Below are 21533 nucleotides of genomic sequence, written 5' to 3' on the forward strand. Positions count from 1 at the left end.
ACTCATGGAGAGTGCAACATAGCTCGCCTTGTTGGTTTTTCTAGAGACAGCACATTTGGGTTACAGGGCTTCAGCCAGTCTCTGTCACGCAGAGCCATTTTATGGGAATAGTTGTATAATGTTTACATCTGTAGACCAAGAGCTGGACTGCCGGAAGAGATCTTGTACCTTGGGAGCTAATTCTTGATGAGTAAAATATGTCGCACTTTTCCCGTCCTTGCCTGGGCACAGTTGCTCAACCCTGACAGTTCGCATCTGTAATGGTGGGTGAGCCAGGTGCATATTTTCTTAGCACCTCGCAGTATGCAGTTTGGGCAAGCAAAGGCCCTTAGTTTTTTAACTTTTCTGCTTCCTTGGTATTTCCACATGGGATAGGATATTAAGAGGTTAAAGGATTTCTCTTTAAAGATTTCTCAGGAGGGGATAAAGACTGACTGATAGCCACTTGCCTGCTGCCCTCAGCTTCAAGTCTGTATTCATACTTCTCCGTTCCTGAAGCCCCTCTTGCCCATTCTGTTTAAAATTGCAACCTGTTCTCACACATTATACCAAATCTTTTTACTCTTAATTTGTTTCCCCTGGAAATAGTCACTTCTTCACCCCTAGCTTAACACTTCTTATGTTGATTGTTTGCCTCCCACTGGTAGAATACAGACTCCACGGGCAAGGATTTCTTGCTCTTTTGTTCACATGGTACACCTAAGTGCCTAGAACAGTGCCTGGTGCATAGTTAAGCCCTTGGTAAATATGCCCGGAATGAATGAGCTAACGTCCCAGAGAAAGGAGAGCTGATACCATGTACTGATAAAGAGCCTGGGCTCTGGAGTCGCAGGATCCTCGACTTGAATCCCAGCTTTGCCCCTTAGCAGCTGTGTGTCTTCAGAAAGTGATTAAATTTCTCTGAGCCTCAGTTTTCTCATTTGTAAAATAAGGAGTATAGCACTGGCCTTGAAGGTGTGTTGTAAAGATCAAAAGAGATAGTATAGCATGGTGGCTAAGAAGACTTTGCATTCCAGTAAATCTGGGATCTGGGCTTTAGCTTCAAGTTCCAGCTCTCCTATGACCTTTTGCGATGTTTATGAACTCTGTGAACTCACTTTCTTTACCTGTAAAATGGATATAATACTATGGCCTGATAAATAGGACAGTGGTCAGGATTAAAGAGATCCACGAGCAGGGTTTACCAGACTGACCAGCTCACAGGAAAGGATCCATTACCCTGAGTTCTTGTGAGAACAGTGATGATGGTGTTGGAAGTCAGCCTCATTGCTCATAGAGAGTAAACTGCTCAGTAAATGGTAGGGTTTTTTTTTTTCTTTTTATTTTTTTATTAACATATATTATTAGCCCCAGGGGTACAGGTCTGTGAATCGCCAGGTTTACACACTTCACAGCACTCACCATAGCACTTATCTTCCCCAATGTTCATAACCCAACCACCCTCTCCCTAACCCCTTCCCTCCCGGCAACCCTCAGTTTGTTTTGTGAGATTAAGAGTCTTTAATGGTTTGTCTTCCTCCCGATCCCATCTTGTTTCATTTATTCCAATAAATGGTAGGTTTGAGAAAAGAATAATACTAGGACTCTGGGAGCCTCCTGAATTAATGACACTGTTTTCCTCCAATTCTGTCTTCTCCAGGGGAAGTAAAGCAAATAGCTGCTATGTCTGTGAGTTTTTTGTTTCAGATTGAAAATGGAATGGTGAGCAATTTTTATGTGCCATACTCCTTTCTTTGTTCTTTAATGAGACAGTTCCATTATGATCTCGGGTTATTTTTGAATTTTGGAGGACTGAGTCGCCACAGGGACTCTGCCCCACCAGGTGATCACTGGGAGAACTATATAACTTAGGTTTTGGCTAGCTTGTTCAAAGGCAATGACACAGATTTGGGGAGATGGTAATACCTCGGGGGTTTGATTGGCTTCCACTTCCTTTTGTAAGAAGAGAGATGCCTCTTTTAAGCTCTGCTCATGCGCTGTGTGAGTCTTGGCAAGACACTTCACCTCAACCAGACCCCCCCATCACTGTACAGCCCAGGGGTGGATCTGTGGTCTGTCTTGCTGTGTGAAAGTAGACAACTTCACTGTACCTTCTCTATAGACAGATAGACAGAAAACAGACAGAAATAAAAAATGGGATGGTCCTACACCATTCCAAAGGGTTTTGTGAGGATTGAATGAGCTGTTACATGTAAAGAGTACTCTAAAAGTACTCAATAATATTCATTATTATGTCCTTTACTAAAAAATTGAAGTAATCTAGTACTGTATTTTAAGTTTAGGAACACTTTCTATATTTTAAAAGTCCGGGAACTGCAGCTTCTGCCCATAGTGTCCTGTGGGATCCTGAAAGCATGTGGTGAAGGGTATCTTTGCTTGAGAAGAGCCACAGATGTCCACAGTGTCTTCCGAGAAGCGATCTGGATGTAGTTGCCTCTCAGTTACTCAGTGTAATGTAGGGAAATGATAGGCACCAACAGAGTCATTATGGGGGAGCTCAGGGCAATGTGGGGAAGACCCTGAGGTCAGGGCAGCCCTCAGAGAGGAAGCTGCTGGCCCAATCAGGAAGGTCTCACAAGAGGGGTTTTACCTGGTGATCGGGCCTCGGCCCAAATTTTGACCTAGAGCTTATCACACTCAGGTGGACCTGGTCCTGTTTATGGTCCCAAGGCTCTCAGGCCAGACTGAGGTATAAAAGCAGAATGCCAGATTGTTAATTTTACAGTGAAAAAGACAGCTGTTCTGTGCACTGGACAGGCAGGCTGTTCTAACAGCGCATTTCCCCTTCAAAGCAAGTTAAATATGAAATCAGGTTATTGGGAAGTTACTGTAAGTTTAAGTATGGAGTTGACAATAAGGGAGCTCCGTGATTCAGATGTTTCTGGTGGGTGGCCGGTATCCTGCTGCATCTGTCTCCGCAGCCCAGATCTACCTGCCATGTGATCCATATGCTCACCTGGGTCCCACAGGGCCCCTGGCAGCCCTAGCTGGGGTTCAAGTCTGCAGTGCCATCATTTGCCTCTCTGGCTATCCTCTCTGTTAATTTTTTGGCTGACTAACTTCCTCCTCACATACTTCTTGTGCATTTTCTTCAATTTAAATTTTAGTTCTCGTCAAAGTAAGACGTAGATATTATTTTAGAAATCTAATAATCATAATACTTAAACTGAAAACAGCATTTCCCGGCCCTAAGTCTGCTTCTCCCCTTTGTTTCTTACTCTCTGGGAGGAGCAACTTCAAACCGTTGAATTGTTGATTTTGCTAGTTACCTCCCTATTTCTAAATGATATGCTTGAATTGCTATTTCTTGATGTTTCTGTTGAAGAGGTTTCTGTGAAAGATGACCACTGAGTCACCATTCTCCCCATCAGTTTCACTCTTCCCTTCTTCCCAATGTGGTCTCATCTTAACATTTATTTAAAACTGTATTTAGGGGCGCCTGGGTGGCTCAGTGGGTTAAGCCGCTGCCTTCGGCTCAGGTCATGATCTCAGGGTCCTGGGATCGAGGCCCGCATCGGGCTCTCTGCTCAGCAGGGAGCCTGCTTCCCTCTCTCTCTCTCTGCCTGCCTCTCCATCTACTTGTGATTTCTCTCTGTCAAATAAATAAATAAAATCTTTAAAAAATAAATAAATAAAACCGTATTTAGTACTTACGTTATTGTGCCAATGGAAGAACTCACAGAGAGCTGCTAAAGATGCTATGATTGTGTTTCCCTCCCTCCTTCCCTCCTTACCTTTCCCTCCTTTTCTCCCTTCCTTGTATTTTTAAATTTCTCTTCAGAACATATTTCTCCACCTGCTCTCCATTTTTAAATTTAAAAGGGCATTTGAAACCACATCTAGCAGAAGTAACAAGTCATGGATATCATCCAACACCTAGCCTACGTTCAGATTACCCTGATTGTCTCAAAGATGTCCTTTTATACTTGGTTAATTAGAATAAGCACCTAAATAAGGCCCACAAATTGTATTTGGTTGTTATATTCCCTTTCTTTTATTCTGTAGTAGCACACCTCCACCCCTCTTTCATTTGACATAGATTTGTTGGAGAAGTTGGATATAGAATATCTCACATTCTTGATTTGGTGGGTGGTTTCCTCAGTGTCATTTATTTTATTTTATTTTTTAAAGATTTTATTTATTTATTTGACAGAGATCACAAGTAGACAAAGAGGCAGGCAGAGAGAGGAAGGGAAGCAGGCTCCCCGCTGAGCAGAGAGCCCAATACGGGGTTCAATCCCAGGACCCTGGGATCATGACCTGAGCCAAAGGCAGAGGCTTTAACCCACTGAGCCACCCAGGCACCCCCCTCGGTGTCATTTAACTTGTTCTTCTATATCCTATTGGATTAGGATTTAGATTTTTTTAAGCAAAAATATTCTATAGGTGGTGCTGTTTACTGCCTATTTTATCAGGCCATAAGACAATAATGTCTTGTCATGCCACCTTTAATACTGATTAAATTGATCAGTGGGTTCAGATGATGGCAGCTGGCCATTCCATTGCCAAATTCCCTATTGGCTTATCACCTAATCTATTGATGATCATTACCTAGATCCTTTGTGTTATGAGTCACATATTCTGCCTTTCATTGTGTCATTCACAGTAAGTACTGTGAACCTAGTTTGACTCCAAGTCCTACCAGATAGCTGGTTGAATTTACCTGGAAGTAATATGCTCCTATATTGTGTTGATTAATGTTTTTATTTGAACATCTAGTTGAGGTTTGCTATTGGCTTAGAAAACATAAACAGAAAACTGGAAAGCTTTCTTGTCAGTCATGTTGAAAAGTAACTAGCAGGAAAAAAAATAGATTTTTAAGAAGAGTCTGCTTTAGTTTCTAATGCCTTCTTTCTCCAGGGCAGGAAAGCTCTGCAGTCTGCTGGAATCTCTTCTGCCTGTGAGGGGATTGGGGGAAGCTACTAGAACAGACACAGGACACATAGTTGTGTGAGGACTTTTTGGTTGCTGTTGTATTTTAGTTCCCTAGTTGCTAAGAGGTCTTTCATAAAGATTTTTCCTAAGCCCTGTTTACATATGATTAGGGCTTTTCCTTTCCTCTGTAATGGGGACTGGTACCCTGGATGTGTTTTAGCAGAATTTAGCTTCTACATACAATTTGAGACACACACACATGCACACAACACTTGAGATTTTCTCAATTGCCATATTATTAGTATTGTTATTTTACTGTGAGAACCTGCCCTGTAGAAGCCAACTTCAGTGGCAGGATGAAACCATGAAGGCACCTTGCATCTCCTTCCTGCAAGGTTGGTCTCTCTAGTGTCTCTTGGCCAAGGGGGCCTTTTTCCATGCTTTTCAAAGACCTCTTTGGATTAAAAGGAATTCTTAGAATAGCTGCCTGGTCTATTCTGACACAGACTGATTACCTTTTTAGTGCCTGCCTGTATTCCAGAGTTTAAGGTCCTCCTCTAAAATACTCTGTAGTTCAAATTCTTATAATATTAGGGCCTCTTCTGCCATTTATAAGAACCTTCCACATAACTCTCAATGACAAAATCGCACCCTTCTTTCAAGGCCTAGATCAAATACACCTTCCCTGACTCCCCCAGTGAGAAGCCATCTCTTCCCATCTTCTAGACCCCAGTGGCTCTCTTCACCTTCCGGATGACAAGGATTATTTGCTCCCTTTCATTATAGTTTGTAGAGTAATACTAATACTACTCCTCCCTTTGCCAGAAAAACAGCAGTCGTATCTTCGCTTTGTTTTGACCTAGTTAGTATTTAACAACTATTTTATCTGCATTTCAGATTGTGATAAATAAAGAGACTTGGGTAGTTTTATTTTGTTAGATAGTCAGCTGATTCCTAAGTTATGCTTCAGTACAGTCAGATGTGGAGCAAAATATTCTATCTCAGAAGGGGGAGGAAAGAATGTGTAGAGGAATTAACATGGAATTTGGAGTCAGAAGATTAGATTCAACCCCCACCTCAATCACTTCAGAGTCAGTGCATTAGAGTAATTGGTACATCATTGGGCACCCTCCCTGGTAGCAGAAAGAGATGTAGCAAACATCACTTAAGACTTAAGATTTAGCTCATTAGAAAGAGAGAAGAGGAGAAGAGACTGTGTGGATTTATGAGTAGTAGTGGTTGGTACAGGAATGGAGTCTTGGGCTTTCAAAGCACTGCAAGGTGGTGCTGGCTGGGGAAGGACGTCTAGGAGGAGTCCGCTCTAGCTGTGTGGCACAGGATGAGCATACAAAGCCCATGGGGATCACAGCAGAAAGAAGATGGTGGGGTTGGGGAAGGAAGCCGTGAAATACACTTTACTCTTTAACTCCTTGCAATCTTGCCCCAGAGCTACCTAGTCCCAGATACAGCTTTCTTTCACTTCTTGCTTCTGCTGTTCTCTCGTAGGAACTCCTCTGCTGAATTCATGAATCAGGCCACTTCTAATAAACCATAACCAGCACTTAACTGAGCCTCACATTAGTAACAGAGGACCACCTTCCAAGAGAGCATAAAGGCTGCAGCACTATGGATAGACACCTCTGAAGGGAGAGGAAATAAAACCAAGATCCCTTTGCATTGGGCATCACAACTTCATACGCAGCTCCTTGTTTCAAAAAGACACTGAGACCAGCTTTCTCATGAGAGCTACTCCTTCACCATCAATCTGCCTCTCTCTGGGAGGCACTCTCCCCTTCAGGGGCAAGGAGTGCGAAGAGCATAGGAGTCAGTGGACCTAGGTTTGGATCCATATATATGCTGAAAACTTTAGGCTACTCACTTTTCCTCTCTGATGTGGAAAGAGATGTAATACCGACCTTAACCACTAGATGATAAGGAGATTCTGTATTTGTGTATGTGTGTGTATAGCGCCCCTTTATCTTTTCTAAAGCAACATAAAGAATTCTTCCCTATTACCGTTGTTTCAAAAGGTACATCTTGTCGTGGGCAAGAATCAGAACCACGTTGTGGTCTAATGGCTCGTCTGCTTACTAGCGTGAGCAGTTCCCTCCACTTCTTGGCACCTTGTTTTCTTCTCTTGTGAAATGGTCAAGAATATCATTTGTCTACAAGGCAGAGGATCATAAGGGAAGAGGGGAAAAAATGAAACAAGATGGAACCAGAGAGGGAGACGATCCATAAGAGACTCTTAATCTCAGGAAACAAACTGAGGTTTGCTGGGGAGTGGGGGGATAGGGATAGGGTGGCTGGGTGATGGACACTGGGGAGGGTATGTGCTATGCTGAGCTCTGTGTACTGTGTAAGAGTGATGGATCACAGATCTGTACCCCTGAAACAAATAAGGCATTATATGTTAATAAGAAAAAAAAGAGCAGGTGGGGAGGAAAGAGTATCAGTTGTCCAGAGAAGGAAGTTATTTGAAACAGAAAATGTGCAAGGTAGACATAGGACTGGTGAGTTTCCATTCTGCTCTTTCCAATTCTACCTACTTCATTTCTTGCAGCAGAATTGAAAATCTGCAGTAGATTTCCTAGTGCCGTGCTTGAGCGTGGTGATTCTGGCTGAAAGAAGTGATTCTGGAGTCACATAGATGTGGCTGCTTGCTGCAAGCTATGCCAGTTACAGAATACATTTATCCTCAAGGTGGAGGAGCAGTGTGACCTACCACATATGGCTGCAGTGAGGGTTAAAGCAAGTTATGTTAATAAGCCACTGAGCATACTGTTTGGCACCCAATGGGCACTCAATGAGGGTTAGATTTTTTCCTCTAGACTATATATATGCTCTTCTGTTTTTATCCTCATTAAATCACATTTACTATACATTCTGAATAAGGCATGGTACTAAAGAGGTGCTTTTTTTTTTTTTAGATTTTTATTTATTTGAGAGAGCAAGAGCACAAGCAGTCATGGGGGCAGAGAGAGGGAGAAGTAGACTGCCTGCTGAGCAGGGAGCCCGATGTGGGGCTCGATCCTAGAACCTCAGGATCATGACCTGAGCTGAAGGCAGCTGCCTAACCGACTGAGCCACCCAGGTGCCCCTTGGAGGCGCTTTAATAACGGGGTACTAAGGGACTGTCAGATTGACAAGAAGCATGGAGGGGGCCAGTTATGTTTGCCTTGTATAAACCGCAGTGGTATTAGTGGTATCTCGTCTCCTTGCCCTGGTCCTGAGCCTGCTGAGTCACTGTTCCAGCCCCATGGCCCATGATCTCTGGCTGTGTCTATGGAACACAACAGAGACCACAAGAAACCAACACTGATAAATGGTAGATCGTTTTGAGGGATTTTTGTTTGCGTTCCTGTGCTTGCTCTCCTGGCGAGATGGGAAACCTTTAATAAGGCTTTTCCTAAATGATGCTGCATGTGAAATGTGGATTTCCCCCCCTCTGTTCTCCTAACAAATGACCATTTCATGAGGTTTCTTTTCATTTTTTTTCCCTTCTTCTTTCCTGCTTCTCAGTACATTCCACAAAGAGCTTATTCCTCTGCTGGTTACTGATTGATGGTTTTACTCTGTGTGCCCTTTAATTTTGCAATAAACCAACAAGGAGTTGAGACCACAAACTTAAAGAGAATTGACTTATTTATTTGACTGGATTCACTGGAGTAACAGGCAGATTTAGTCATTTCAGTGTGGTCCTGGGGAGGGCAGGAGGAGTCCATGAGCCTGAACACTGTGTTGTAAATAACCAGACAGAAAAGAGCTTCCTTGTCCTCCCATTCCAAAGCAGCTGGCTGTTCCTTTTCAGCCGTGATCCCTTTCTAGGCCTCGATCTGAGCAGGAAATCATCCACAAGACTTGCCCACAACCTCAGGATTCTGAAGTCACTGGGACTTCAGATATGTGGAAATGGGAAGCCACCATCCACAGCTCCCATGTTTCTTGTTTTCAAAGGGCTCTTCGTGCCCCTTAAATCTTTGCCACCATGACCACAAACCTGCCTGGGTTACCAATGCTTTCAGGCCCGGCCTCTTGGCTGGATGATGTCTAGGACCAAGGACCAAGAACAAAGCTCTGATCCTACCAGGTCCATCCCAGCTCTATCTCCACAATAGACAGACCAGGGCTTCCGTCACAAACACCGGCACTAATATACCTCATGGATCAATTACCAAACATGAAGAATCGACTGATTTTTTTTTTTTTTTCTTATTTAGCACCACCAGTGTATGTTGTAACCAGTCAGAAAATGCATGCAAACATCATTTCAAGTCAGGAAACAAGAACAAACTTTTTGAATGGCTCACGTGGATCCTAACTAAACTGAAGACAGTCCCTTTAGGGTATTTATATTTAAGGAGGGCAGCTGCCCAGGGCTATCCCCTGTGAGTTGAAGTGGAGCTGGAAAGATAAAGGCCCCCATGGGATTCGTCCGGACTACGAGCTCCTTCTCCAGATCCCAGTGCCGTTTGTGGCCCTACCACATCTAACCAGCTAACTGCCCGTCCTCTTCTGCGCTCATACGGCAGCCTTTCTTCTGAAACTCTTGTCATCACATGTTAGCAGAAGTGAAAATATTAGCAGAGAGGTTAGTGGCCAAGACAGAAATAGAATCCAGGAGTCGGTGTCTTTTCTCTCGCCATACCTGCTGGAGCATGGTTCCTCCCCGCGCTGAAGACTCAGTGTTTCCAGTGCGACCAAACAGCATTCTAACAGTCGACTGGTTTCTTCTTGCTCCTAAAAGTTGGTTTAAGTCTTCAACATCTTGTTCAGTTTTCCTTTACATGTGATTTTGCATTAAATCACATGACTCTTGGTCTGTCCGATCTCAGCAAATGCCATGCTCTGAGGAAACTAATCCACAAATATCCAGGAGGACGTGAGTGTTCATGTCAAGGAGCTTTTACATGGTAGAGCCAGCACACACTAGAAGTGTAGACAGACCTGGTTTGAACTAGGCTCTGCCATGCGCTAGCTGTCCGTCTCCGAAAATGGCTCAACTCCTCTGAGCCTCTGTTTTCTCATCTTCAAAACCAGGGGAGTGACCTTTGTCTCACTGAGGTGTGAGGATGAAATGAACTCATGTATGTAAAGCAACTGGTACAGGCTTGGATGCGCAGGAAATAGACATTAGTCCTCTTCTCCCTTCCCGCCTTTAGAATGGGGACAGGGAGGCAGAGACACATGGAAATTCAGAACATTTACACTGTGGGTAGAGAGGTAAGAATCACATCCATGACACAGAGAAAAAAATCCTCGTACTAAATTCCTTGGGACCGGTTGGCGAGTGGGAGCATTAGGAACCGAGAGATGAGTCTGTTGCAGCTGGCATGGTGAGGAAAGACTTCTTGGAAGAGGTGGGATTTGAATTGGTCCTGAGAGATGGAAGCTGGAAGAAGAGTGAAGGATGACATTTCAGCTTTGGCATCGGACACTTGGCGTGGGGATGAGAGCCAGAGTGAGTGAACCAGGAGAAACCCAGAGAAGACTGAAAATGTCACAAGCTTCAGTGTTCCCACTGGAAAAAAATGGAAGTGGGTAGAATAATAAGTAAAAAGCAGATAGTTGTTAGGCACCTGCTAGTTATTAGGCTCTGTCTTGAGGGCTTTCTCTGTCAACTCATTTATCCTCAAAACTGGTATAATCGTTCTCTCATTATACAGCTGAAGAAAATGAGGCACAGAGAGATTACATCATCTACCTGGAATTCTACAGCTGGGTGGTTGTAGAGCTGAGGCAGAAACCCAGGAGGTCTGACCCCAGAGCCCACCCTCCTAACACACAAGAGCCGTTTCCCTCGTGAGGCAGTGAGGAGCGGCTAAGACCCCTCTGTGAGCATCCTCCGAAAAGTGTAAAGCACCATGCACACACCAAGTGCGGTCGCTATTCCTGTTAATGACGTGAGGTGAGAGGTGAAAGGGCAGGCAAATGGAAATGATGGGGGAAACATGACAGGATAGCGCTCTCATGCACTTCCGGTTAGCAGCTCCTGTCCCTCACCGTCCCCTCCAGCAGCCATGGGGGCCCGACGCAACCTCATACTTTCTCTTGGGACAGAGCTCCCAGTGGCCATTCCCAAGCCACCAGTAGAGATACTGGAGACTGAAAACCTACCTGACATCTGGCACTGGGGCTCGTGCCTTGAGTGTGATCTGCCTTTGGCTAGGACATGGTTTTATGGGCCTGTAGCACATGATGGGATTGGCTCGTTAGTGGCCACAATCATAGATCTCCACTCCAAGGACATTGCCATGGAAGGGCATTTCCCATCCTCACTTGCCATGTAAATATTTAGCCATTTTAATGTATTTGTTTTGGGCCTATTCCTCTTCTGTCTTTTTTATGTTGACTTTGTTTAATTATAGGTTATTATTGTTTGTGGATGTTGATGTCATTTATTTAAGTATGGACACAGACAGATAGCTTCAACTCCCAACTCCCCCACTTCTTTAAAAAAAAAAAAAACAAGCAATACTTTACACAGTATCCCTTCTTTGAGAATATCAAATACATAGTTTTTGTTCAAAGACTTCTCTGATTAGGCTGCTGTCTTGGAAATTTGTTCCTAGGCAGATGTTCTGACCTCCTTTTGAACAGGTTGTGAACGATCTTTGCTCTCATTTTATGCTACAGATTGACTTTGGAGATAGAATTGAATGCACGCACCCAGTTTCTGAGTTCAGAGAGCCCTTGGAATGCCATTTGCCTGAGTGGCATACTGATACAGAAGTCAGATTAGTGCCGGCTTGTTCTTTGGAGGTTTTTCAGAGGCCGGGTGAGATCAGAGGCCCCTCTGGGCTTCAGCTCCTCCCTGTGATAGGCCACTAGAACTTTGACTGGGGCTGGAGAACAGCAAAGTCGGTGTTTATCAGGCTGGACTCCCCCAAGAGCCATACTTTCAGACCCTTGGGGAGCAAGTGACTCAACAGTACTCTTTTCTTGGTCTCAAATGAGTCTAAGGAGGGGAAATCAGTCAATAGTAGCTGCCTGCGACGGACTGATCAAGAAGCTGTGTCTTTCTAACCCTCCTTGCAAATCAAAAGGAGGGGAATCCCCAGAACCCAGGCAAACACGTGAATAGAAAGCACCATCAATTAACAAAAACACCTAAAAAGGTCAGCAGAAACTCAGGGGGCTGTTGGAAATTCACCTCCCCTGCCTTTCTGTGGGGCTCAGTGGGCAGTAAGGGAGTGGGCGAGGACAACCAAACAAACCACCAAAGCGACTCCGCCGCAAGAAATGTACAGTGTGGTGAAGGCTGGTAGGAAGGTTCCTTCCACATCCGTGAGCCTCAGAGTCATCCAGCGCTTGGCCTTGTTCGCTTCCAAGCCCCAGCTGGCCACAGACCTCTCGGATCCCAAGCTAAGGGCAAAATGGCCCACGGTTGGGGAAGGCGCTGTTTGAAGCTGCTGTGCGCCCACTGTCGCAGTTCACCAATGCTGCGTGTTATTTCCTGCAACGAGCCTGAGATCACTGACAGGATGTCGCCCAGGTTGGGCTGCAGGTGGAAACAGCATACCGGGCTGCTGTTTGTGGCCTCACAACAACTGTCACCCCATTTGAGACCCGGAACTGGCATGTGTTAACCTCAGCCCCACTGGAGCCGGGGAGCAGCACAGTGAGAGTGGAACCAGAGCGTTCACGCCCACATAGCAGCTGCCCCCCCCCCGGGGTTTCCACTGCACCCCCTTGCATGTGCACCCCTGCAGAAGTGGGCCAAAGAGAAAGCCACCCTACCATGCTGCAGTTTTCTTGTATCTTTATTTTGACCAAATGGCAGACATGGTTTTACTTGCGTTCGCTGCCTCTGAACTCCGTGGTCTAGATAACGGCTGACATAGAAGCAGCAGTGTCATCGGTCTCTGTGCGACTGAGTGTGTGTTTGTGCGAAGCTGTGAAGACTCACTTCTCTTCCTCCATCTCTGTGGCCTCATCCTGAGCCTGTGTCTTCTATCAGGACTCTCCTGCTCTAGGGACTGTCCTCCTAAGCAGTGTCTCTTGAGCATCGCCTGTGAATTTCCACAGTGAGTCCTCCGAGAGAGATTTTTTTCTCCCTGGATTCATAGTAAGAGATGTGAATTTTTATCAAGCTTTGAAAGTATTCTCACAATAAATACCAAATTATTTGAAGTTGTGGTCTTTGTTCTTTTCTTTTCCTTCTCTCTTCCTCTACTACTGCCAATTGGTTTTGTGTAAAATGGATTTCTCGAGGGTAGGGATGATGAGAATCAATGATGAGATGAAATTTTAAGTATAACACTCATCACGATGCAAATTGAAATGTGTAACATTTTTCATAGCAGCCTGCTACATTTATAGCCGTAATAGACTCCTTTTCTTTATGTCTTTAATGGAATCAACACTTTTTAGATTCAGAGAAGTTAGGAGCATTTTCCAGAATTGCACAGCAGACTAGTGACAGAGCCAGAAATACGAGGCAGGATGCCTGACTCCCACAACAGTGTTTTCTTCAGGCCAAATTGAAGTTTGGTCCTTTTACCACAAATATTTTGAAAGGAAAATCCCCCATGGCCTTTCAGATTTTCCCAGAAAACAATTGTCCTACAAACCTTCAAGCAGGCTGGAATACTAAAACCTTATCAGTTCTTTCTTTTAGAACCGACAGTTGATATTCTCTGGGCTGACACTAAAGAAGAATGATTATTTTTTCATAATGGAATGATTTATAATTTTCCAGACCTTGGCAAAATTAAGCCAGTGAACAGTAAAACCAGAACTGTGACGCTCAAACGCCAAAATATTTAGTCTGACTTTACTTCACAACAAATACTGGATATCTCTTTTCAAAGCTGGAAGTGACAGGAAAGTGTTGGGATGGGGAGAGTCAGGGAAGAGGCATGTGTCTGTGAGTGTGGGCCTCTAGGCCTCTCTTGGGCACTCCCCCGTTCCTGTACTGCACTTGGAGCTGCCCTCCCCACCCCTCGTGCGCTCCCCCACTTTCTTGAGGAGGAGGGGGGGGCCCTCCTCCTTTCCCTGTCACTCCCAGCTCCTGTACAGCAGAATGGGTTGGGCAGACACCGTCATGGTTGGGAATCAAGAGGAGAGTATGGTGAAAACCACTCCAGGGCCTTTCTCTCAAGCCTCGGTGATGAAAGGACTCAATGAACCTTAACAATTTCTCACAGGAAAATTCCGGCCTCTGTCTTCTTATAAGCAGGACATTCAGCAACCCTTAACAGAGCCAGGATTAAAACCCAGAATTTCTGACTTATCCAACCAAGGCCTATGTTTAGATAGAAAGGCTCGATCGCCCACTTATCTGGCAATTAGGATCATTTTAGATACCAAGAATAACAGTTTAAAAAAGCATACCTTCGAAAGATAGACCATTTTTAGTACAAAAAGAAGGAAAAATGAACTATGACTTCAGAACCTATGAAAAGCAGAGCCTGTCGTTTTGAGAGTGCTCCACTGGTTTTCGGGCAGGCAGTTTGAGCGGAGTCACCCCCCAGCCCTTCTCTCCATCGCGTGGGCGATGCCCTTTCTCTGCCTGTTTTCCTGAGTAACCAGGAGGATCAGGACCACCTGAGGCACCTAGCACTACAGGCCCAATTAAAGCTATTTTAGAACTTGTCTGATTCTCTGTGTTAGATTGTAGCAGGTTTCTGACAGAGAGTGGGTGGGAGGAGGAAGTGGGTGTTTTTATGGGCATAGAAATGACCTGGAGGGGCCTCATGATTCCTCTAGCCCAGCCTCCCCACTAAACTCTTATACAGAGACATGAGTTCCATGAAGAGCTTTAGATCCCAGGCCTTCTGTGGGCCTTGGAAATGATGTGCCACATGCATCCAGGGCCATTGAACACTGCCCAAATGATAGGCAGAGTTCGACTCAGACCACCTCAAACGCTTGGCTCCTTTGTAGAAGCTGCCCCTACTTACCGACTTGAATTATGGTTATTTTGTAGCACTGGGTTTGTCACAAGATTGGGCTTGTTACAATGCAGCACTTCGATAATCTTCTCTTGCCACAAGATCGGGTTTGTTACAATGCAGCACTTCGATAATCTTCTCATTTCTAGACATTAAAAATAATGAACAAAGAAATCTATAGATCAGATTCTCTAGACCGGGACATGCAGGCCTGAAGAAGTCACCCATCCTGAGGTCTGAGCTGAGAGCTCCTCTCTCCTCTCCTCTGCCCACTGCTGCCTTAAGGACGGGCAGGGAAGCCTGTGCATCCCTCGTCTTATCTGAGCTGCTGGCCTCAGGCAGGTAACTCCAGTTCACCTTGTGGAAAGTGAGCCTTGCAGATTTTGCCTCTCGCTTGCCCCAACAGAAAGTTGAATGAGGGCATGTGCCATATATTTAGCTCCTTAAAAAAAAATCCGACTTGTAAATATTGAGTTATAGATTTGCTGACCATGAATATTTCTTTTGCTGACCAAAGAGGGCCAGATACTCTATTCCAACCTATTCTGTCCCAGGCTTACCATGAAGTCCTTCTTCTCTGCCACCTTCCAAGAGTCCAATAAAAAGGAGCTTCTTCTGCCAAAGGCTGTGCCTTTAGATCTGACAGTTCTCCACCCTGATTTCTTCAGGACTGTCCCACCTTCTCTTCTGTGCCTCATTTTCCAGTATTCCCATGGGCTGCTCCTGGAGGCCCCAGCAGAAATACTTCTAATACTTCACTGGAGGGTAGATCAGACCAGACATAAAGTGGCCCCTAAGGTAGAATATATTCTGGACCAGGAAGTGTGAGTAGGATATGGGGCGTGGGTACAGCATAGGTAGAGCCTGGCCATAGCATAGCCAAGGAAGGATGGGTCCACTGAAGGCAAGAGGTGTGCACTGGACACAGAGACTCATGGAGAGGCAGGCCAATTGCCCACTGGACTGCACCTCCCCAACCCCCTGAACCTTGGGGCTGATGGCTCTGATCAGTTTATTCTGCTCCTACCTTCTTATCTCCAGTTATTTGCTCTCTTAAGCTGTTTGTTTTTAATACTTAATGTAAATGAGTCATATTTTTGTTTGTGTGTTAGTTAGGCTTTTTCATCCATAAGACCCTGTCTTCTGACCACAATGATACTCCTTCATACCCATCTGCCTTATTAGTTTACCTGAGCCTTAACTATTTCCTGTCTCTCCACATTTTTTCTCTAAGTCCTATTCACCGTGAAAGCAGGACTTACTGGGTTATTTATGAATATGTACCCTAAAGCTTCTTCTTTTTAAAAGAGCTTTATTGTACCCTTAAACTGAGCATAAACGTTGTACATAGAAGGACTGAGTAGGTGCACTTAGAGAAATCAGATAATGCCAGAGAAAACTTGGAACCCAGGGACATGGTCTTTAGAGACAGAAGTCTCACCCCAGTGTTGCCTTGGGAGAGGAGCACTATAAATGAGACTCAAGGCCTCTGTGGCATGAGAGGGCCATTTGCAAGCCAAGTGTACCCGAAGCTTCCTGCAACCCAGAGGGCAGTATGGAGAAGCCCTGGGAATGAGTGGTCTCTCTACATACAGAGTTGAGTGGAGACAACAGTTACTTTATCCGATTTACAAAGCCTCCTCTTCCCAGTAGGCAGATGGTATTCTCCTTCCTGAAGAATAAACTTGAAGCTAGACTTCGTCTCCTGGCTTCAGATGTGATCATGACCATTAAAACAAACAAACAAACAAAAACTCAGCATATCTTCCCCTTAGCCCAAGAGTCCCATTCTGGCCTTTGATCTGTAGTTCATGGGGGTAGGGCTGGGAGGGTGGTGGTTTTCAATAAGCCATACTTTCAGAGAAATGGCAAAAATAGTTGATGTGATTTCATTTAAATTGTCATGGCTTTTTGAACATATCAGTGTTTGTTCTTTGTCAGCAGTGGGCTATATGACATAGAAAAGGGAATCAGGTATGTTCTCTACCTAAAAAGGAAGGTATCAGACAGCAAAGGATAGCTAAAGACAGTGACAAGTAGTAACATTTTGGCGTTTACCACTGGTCAGGCACTAATGCTAGGGATCTTATATGCATTATCTAGTGGCATGAAACCCTGTGAGTTCAGCATTACCATGCCAGAGAGGTATGGGACTTGCCCAATGTCATACAGCTAGAAAGTGCTAGAGCCCAAGATCTTAACTCCGGTCTGTCTGACTCCCAAGCCCTCACCCTAACTACTGTGCAGACTTCTCGCCCACAAATAGAGTGCTAAGCATCAGAAGCCCTGATCTATCCAGTGGAGTAAAGTGGCAAGGAAGCCCTTTTGAAGTGTCAGTCGGAACAAATTTTCAGAAACAGGTAGTGTTAAGACTCTGTTTATAACATGTAATAGTATTTTATAGGTTATTTTAAGGGTGTAGTTTTCCGGTCTCCAGGGGACAACCCATCTATAGGCTTCTGCCCAAGCTGGTGTTATTTGTCAGCGATGCTACTTGAAAATGTTTCCATTCTATCATTTTGCTGAACACGGATTTAGAAAACCACAACAATTTAGTACGATGGTGTGATTAGCAAAGCCCTGAGTTTGGTTCCTATGTGTCCTTCAGTGATTTGGCTTTCGGGTGCGTAATGCAAAAGGAAAGGATTATTAGCAAAACCACTTTTGCCCTTGGAAAGTGAAATGTCTTCTTCTCTACCTCGTCTTTCGTTGGATGTGGAAATGGGGCTGAGTACCTTCTGAGGGACATCTGGAGTTTGGTTTGAGGTTCTGCTGGACATAACTTTATTAGTTCTGTATAATAAAACCATCTCAGGACAGGTTTCCATGAAGGACCAGTGAAATATTAAAATCGAGGGGGAAAAATGATCTGAATTAAGAGATGAGTAGGTGGCTCATCTCTTAACTTACAAGTTTCTAGAGAAGACATACAGAGCCTTTACTCTTTATTTCCCCCTGTGAATATTGTGACAGGCCTTGCATGGGAGGTATTCAGTACTTTTTTTTTTGTATTATTATTGCCATATCATTAAAGTTCGTTCATTTTTACCAAGCCATCTTTCAGAAGAATCCTCTAAAAAAGTAGAGCTTTCCTATTTTAATCTCTCAGAAGCTTCACATTTTTAAAAACTAGGACAAACAGATAAATTGTTTTGTAGTTTGGTAAATAAAGCATAAATAAATAAATAGTATTTCATAATAAATAAATAAATAAATAAATAAATAGTATTTTCAGAGTAATACCAGTACCTTATGGACCTGCCTTTAAATGATTGCTTTTTCTTACTGAGATCATTGAATAAAACTTAAGAAGGGTTGGGGCGCCTAGGTGGCTCAGTGGGTTAAAGCCTCTGCCTTCGGTTCAGGTCATGATCCCAGTGTCCTGGGATCGAGCCCCACATTGGGCTGTCTGCTCAGCAGAGAGCCTGCTTCCCTTCCTCTTTCTGCCTGCCTCTCTGCTGACTTGTGATCTCTGTCTGTCAAATAAATAAATGAAATCTTTGAAAAAAAATAAGGGCTAAGATTGGGAGGAGTGATCAGATCCTAAAGTGTATCCTAGTGTAGAAAATTGTGGTTTAGAGTTCTATTAGATCTAATTCTCTGAAGCACATGGCATTTACTATATATTAAATAGATATTTAACTATATAGCATCATTTCTGAAGAAAACAACACCAATAACATGGCTCCCATTTATTGATTATTTACTACGTGCTAGACGTTATGTTAAATGCTTCACATTGTTTATCTCACTTAATTCTTGTAACAGTTCTGTAAGATGGGTAGATTTTACCTATGAACAAATAAAGTTACTTAACTCAAACGTTGAAGTGACTTTCCCAGTGTGCATGGTGTCAGAGTCAAGATTTGAGCCCAGTTTAATACAACTCCAAAGCCCATGCCCTATATTATAAAGAGAGAAATGAACATAATTTGTATTCATACTCCTACAAATGCACATTTGTTCTTGGAAGAGCAGGCTGTTATTCCACTCTGTAAAGCCATTGTAATGCAGACACGTCGTGTGTGATTCTTACCAGTCCAGAGGAAAAGCAGGGAAGCAGAAGAATGCAGAGGAGATGAGTGTGTACTTGGCAGAACGCTGCAGGGTCTGACTGTCGCTTCAGAGCAGCTGGACACTCATAAGCCTCGGTCACACACACGGACCTTGCAAAGGTTGTCTTTGCTAATAGAATACTTCATTTCTTTGCCTGACCTTGCCATCATGCTCCCCGCTCAGCCCCCAATTAAGCTGCCATTGGTAGAGGATTTATAACGTGTCCCTGGTTTGTTCAAGAGACAATGACAGAGGTGTGGCTGAAAAGCTGGACAATGAAGAATAGAGATCGTTTCCATTTCTCTTCAAATTCGGGGGCAGCAAAACCATAGCTGACCCTCGGGACAGACTAAGATGGTCCAACTAGATGCTTATTCCAGATACTAAGTGCCTAGTACTGTTTTCAGAAGGGACATTTCCTCCGAGTGACCAAGATGCCCACAGTTTTTCTGCGCGATGGGAACCCCCACCAAACCTTGGGAAACAATTGTGGTGTTAGTCGGTGTAATGTTCCAGGACAGAATCTGTATTTTATTCTTCCTTCAGGCTTCTAAACAATATAGTAAATTTTATATGAAGATTTTTAAGGGAAAGAATAGTTTCTTGACTGAATCAGATATCACAGTGTGGCAGTGAATCATAGGAATTTTCGGTGTTATGAACCATATTTTGAATAGGTAGGATTATATTAATTTGTGTTTTAAATGCATAATGAGATTGGAATGTTTTTGTTGGAGTTCAACGAATCTGTAAGAAGAGGGTTGTTCCTTTACAGATGAATCTTATTACACTTCCACAAATTTGGAAATAGAACTCTGACTTGGAGTTAATATGGAAGAAGCCACAGGCATCCCAGTTTCAGATTATTTCTGGTTTTATTTAGCACTAGCAATATCTTAGGCTGTGGATATAATCCTAATAATTGAAGCTTGATCAAATACGTTCAGATGCATCTTAATTCTCTGGTTAGCCTTCCATTATTTAGCTAACACCTCTCAGACCCAATTTACTCAGCACTTAGAAGGAACCAATTAGTGGTTTAAGTTCCAAAAGAAGCCTGTTTCCTCTTTTCTGTGTTTTGAATGACCTGTAGGTTTTGCCAGATATTTTGCCCCGCAGATGAAACTGATGAAAGTCAAAACTGGGGTTTTCCTACCTGTGCTTATCAGTCCTCCCCGAACCACAGTCTGTTCTTTCTAGAGTTCTAATAATTAATTTGGTCTCTTTCTTCTCCCTTCCCCCACCTTCTCCCTGTCTGTTCACAGGTTATCTTGACGAATCAAATTACTACGCATCTAAGCGGAGCTCTAGCTTCTCAGGCAGACCTGGTGTCTCCAGCTGATGATTTGTCCCTGTCTGAAGGTAAGGGATCTGTCCTAGAGGGGCAGAAACTTGACACTGACATATAGCCCCACTGCCTCTCCTCTCTGCCTTTCTGCCCCCTGTGGCACTGGGAGACTGGGCTGAGGGGCCCTCGCCAGTGAACCCAGCTAGAGCCTGGTGATTCTGGCTTAGCCAACTTCCCTGGCATCTGATTCCCTGCATTTGGAGAGGCTCATGCCCTGTCTCTATAGGCCAGCTTCCTTTTTCATCGGAGTGCGTCACCCTCACAGACATCCGTAACCTCCGCCTTGAAGACTGTCACACCTCCATACGTTGACTTTGGGTCCTTAGTATAAGGACAGCTGCTAAGTGACTTGATTTTTGAGAGATGCTCACAGGTTGCTTTACTGGTGTTCGCATAGGAGTTCAGCCTTTTGTCTGTGCTGAGTGCTTTTAGACTGGCTAAAAATGTACACCATTGTCATGTGCTAGAGATGTGACGTTCCTGACCAGCGTTACAGAAGGGTTAAGGGAAACTCTCTACGTTGGTAAATCAGCAAAATTTTCTCCACCCTCCCATGCTAGCAAAGGTCAGGCTGGCTATGGTTTACGTAGCTAGGGGAATTACACCACTGAGCCAGTGGGTGGTTTCTAGCTTTATTGAAAGTTCTTATGTGACATTTCTGAGTTCTGCTGGCTGTGGGTTGGATACACGTGCATAGCTGTGACAGAACCCTCTGCACTTCCATTTTCTGAGAAGCGTCCATGAGGGAGCAGATGGCATTTTATAAGCTTGTAAGGCTCCTGACCGCCCAGGTGGTCTTCTGTGGATTGGCTGCAGTCTGTGGACTCAAAAATTGGAAGGGCCACAGCCCTGCTTCTTGGGGGTGTTTTTCAGAGTGAGAAACTACTTATTTATAAAAACTGTAAAATGCTCTGTGTCCTCTATTTCCACATTTAGTGTTATATGATCCCTCCCTATCATCACCTGGACTAAAAACCCAAATCATTTACTCTTCCTCCCTCCCTGAATTCCTCTCCTCTAGTCTTCTTGGTTCTTCTTTCCAAATGTATTCTTCCTCTGCCCCCTCTTCTTTATAATTTAAAAAAAAAAAAAAAGTCTATGGATAATACAAATTTTTTTAAAATAGGCTCCGTGCCCAGTGTAGGGCTTGAACTCATGACTCTGAGATCAAGAGTGGCCTGCTCCACCAACAGAGCCAGCCAGGTACCTCTTCTTTGTGATTTGTATTGTGATCAGCTGACTTATTCAACTCACAATTGGATTATTTAAATAAATTCCAAAATGGCCCTCCCAACTCCAGCCTCTACCATCTCCATTCTGCCACTACAAATGAAACTCTCCTAATCTGGCTTAGTTGT

The 21533-nt window shown here is 44.0% G+C and overlaps 1 protein-coding gene across 6 annotated transcripts in view; it reads left to right on the forward strand.

Moving 5' to 3' along the window:
- Window positions 1-21533, forward strand: part of RAD51B (RAD51 paralog B) — a 678552-nt gene that overhangs the window by 390539 nt on the left and 266480 nt on the right. For all 6 annotated transcript variants that reach the window (XM_032344579.1, XM_032344581.1, XM_032344578.1 and 3 more), the window contains exon 8: window positions 20093-20189. In XM_032344579.1, coding sequence (XP_032200470.1) covers window positions 20093-20189 — 97 coding nt within the window. The remainder of the gene's footprint in view (window positions 1-20092; window positions 20190-21533) is intronic.

This window comes from Mustela erminea, chromosome 5 (assembly GCF_009829155.1).
Source record: "Mustela erminea isolate mMusErm1 chromosome 5, mMusErm1.Pri, whole genome shotgun sequence".
NCBI lineage: Eukaryota > Metazoa > Chordata > Mammalia > Carnivora > Mustelidae > Mustela > Mustela erminea.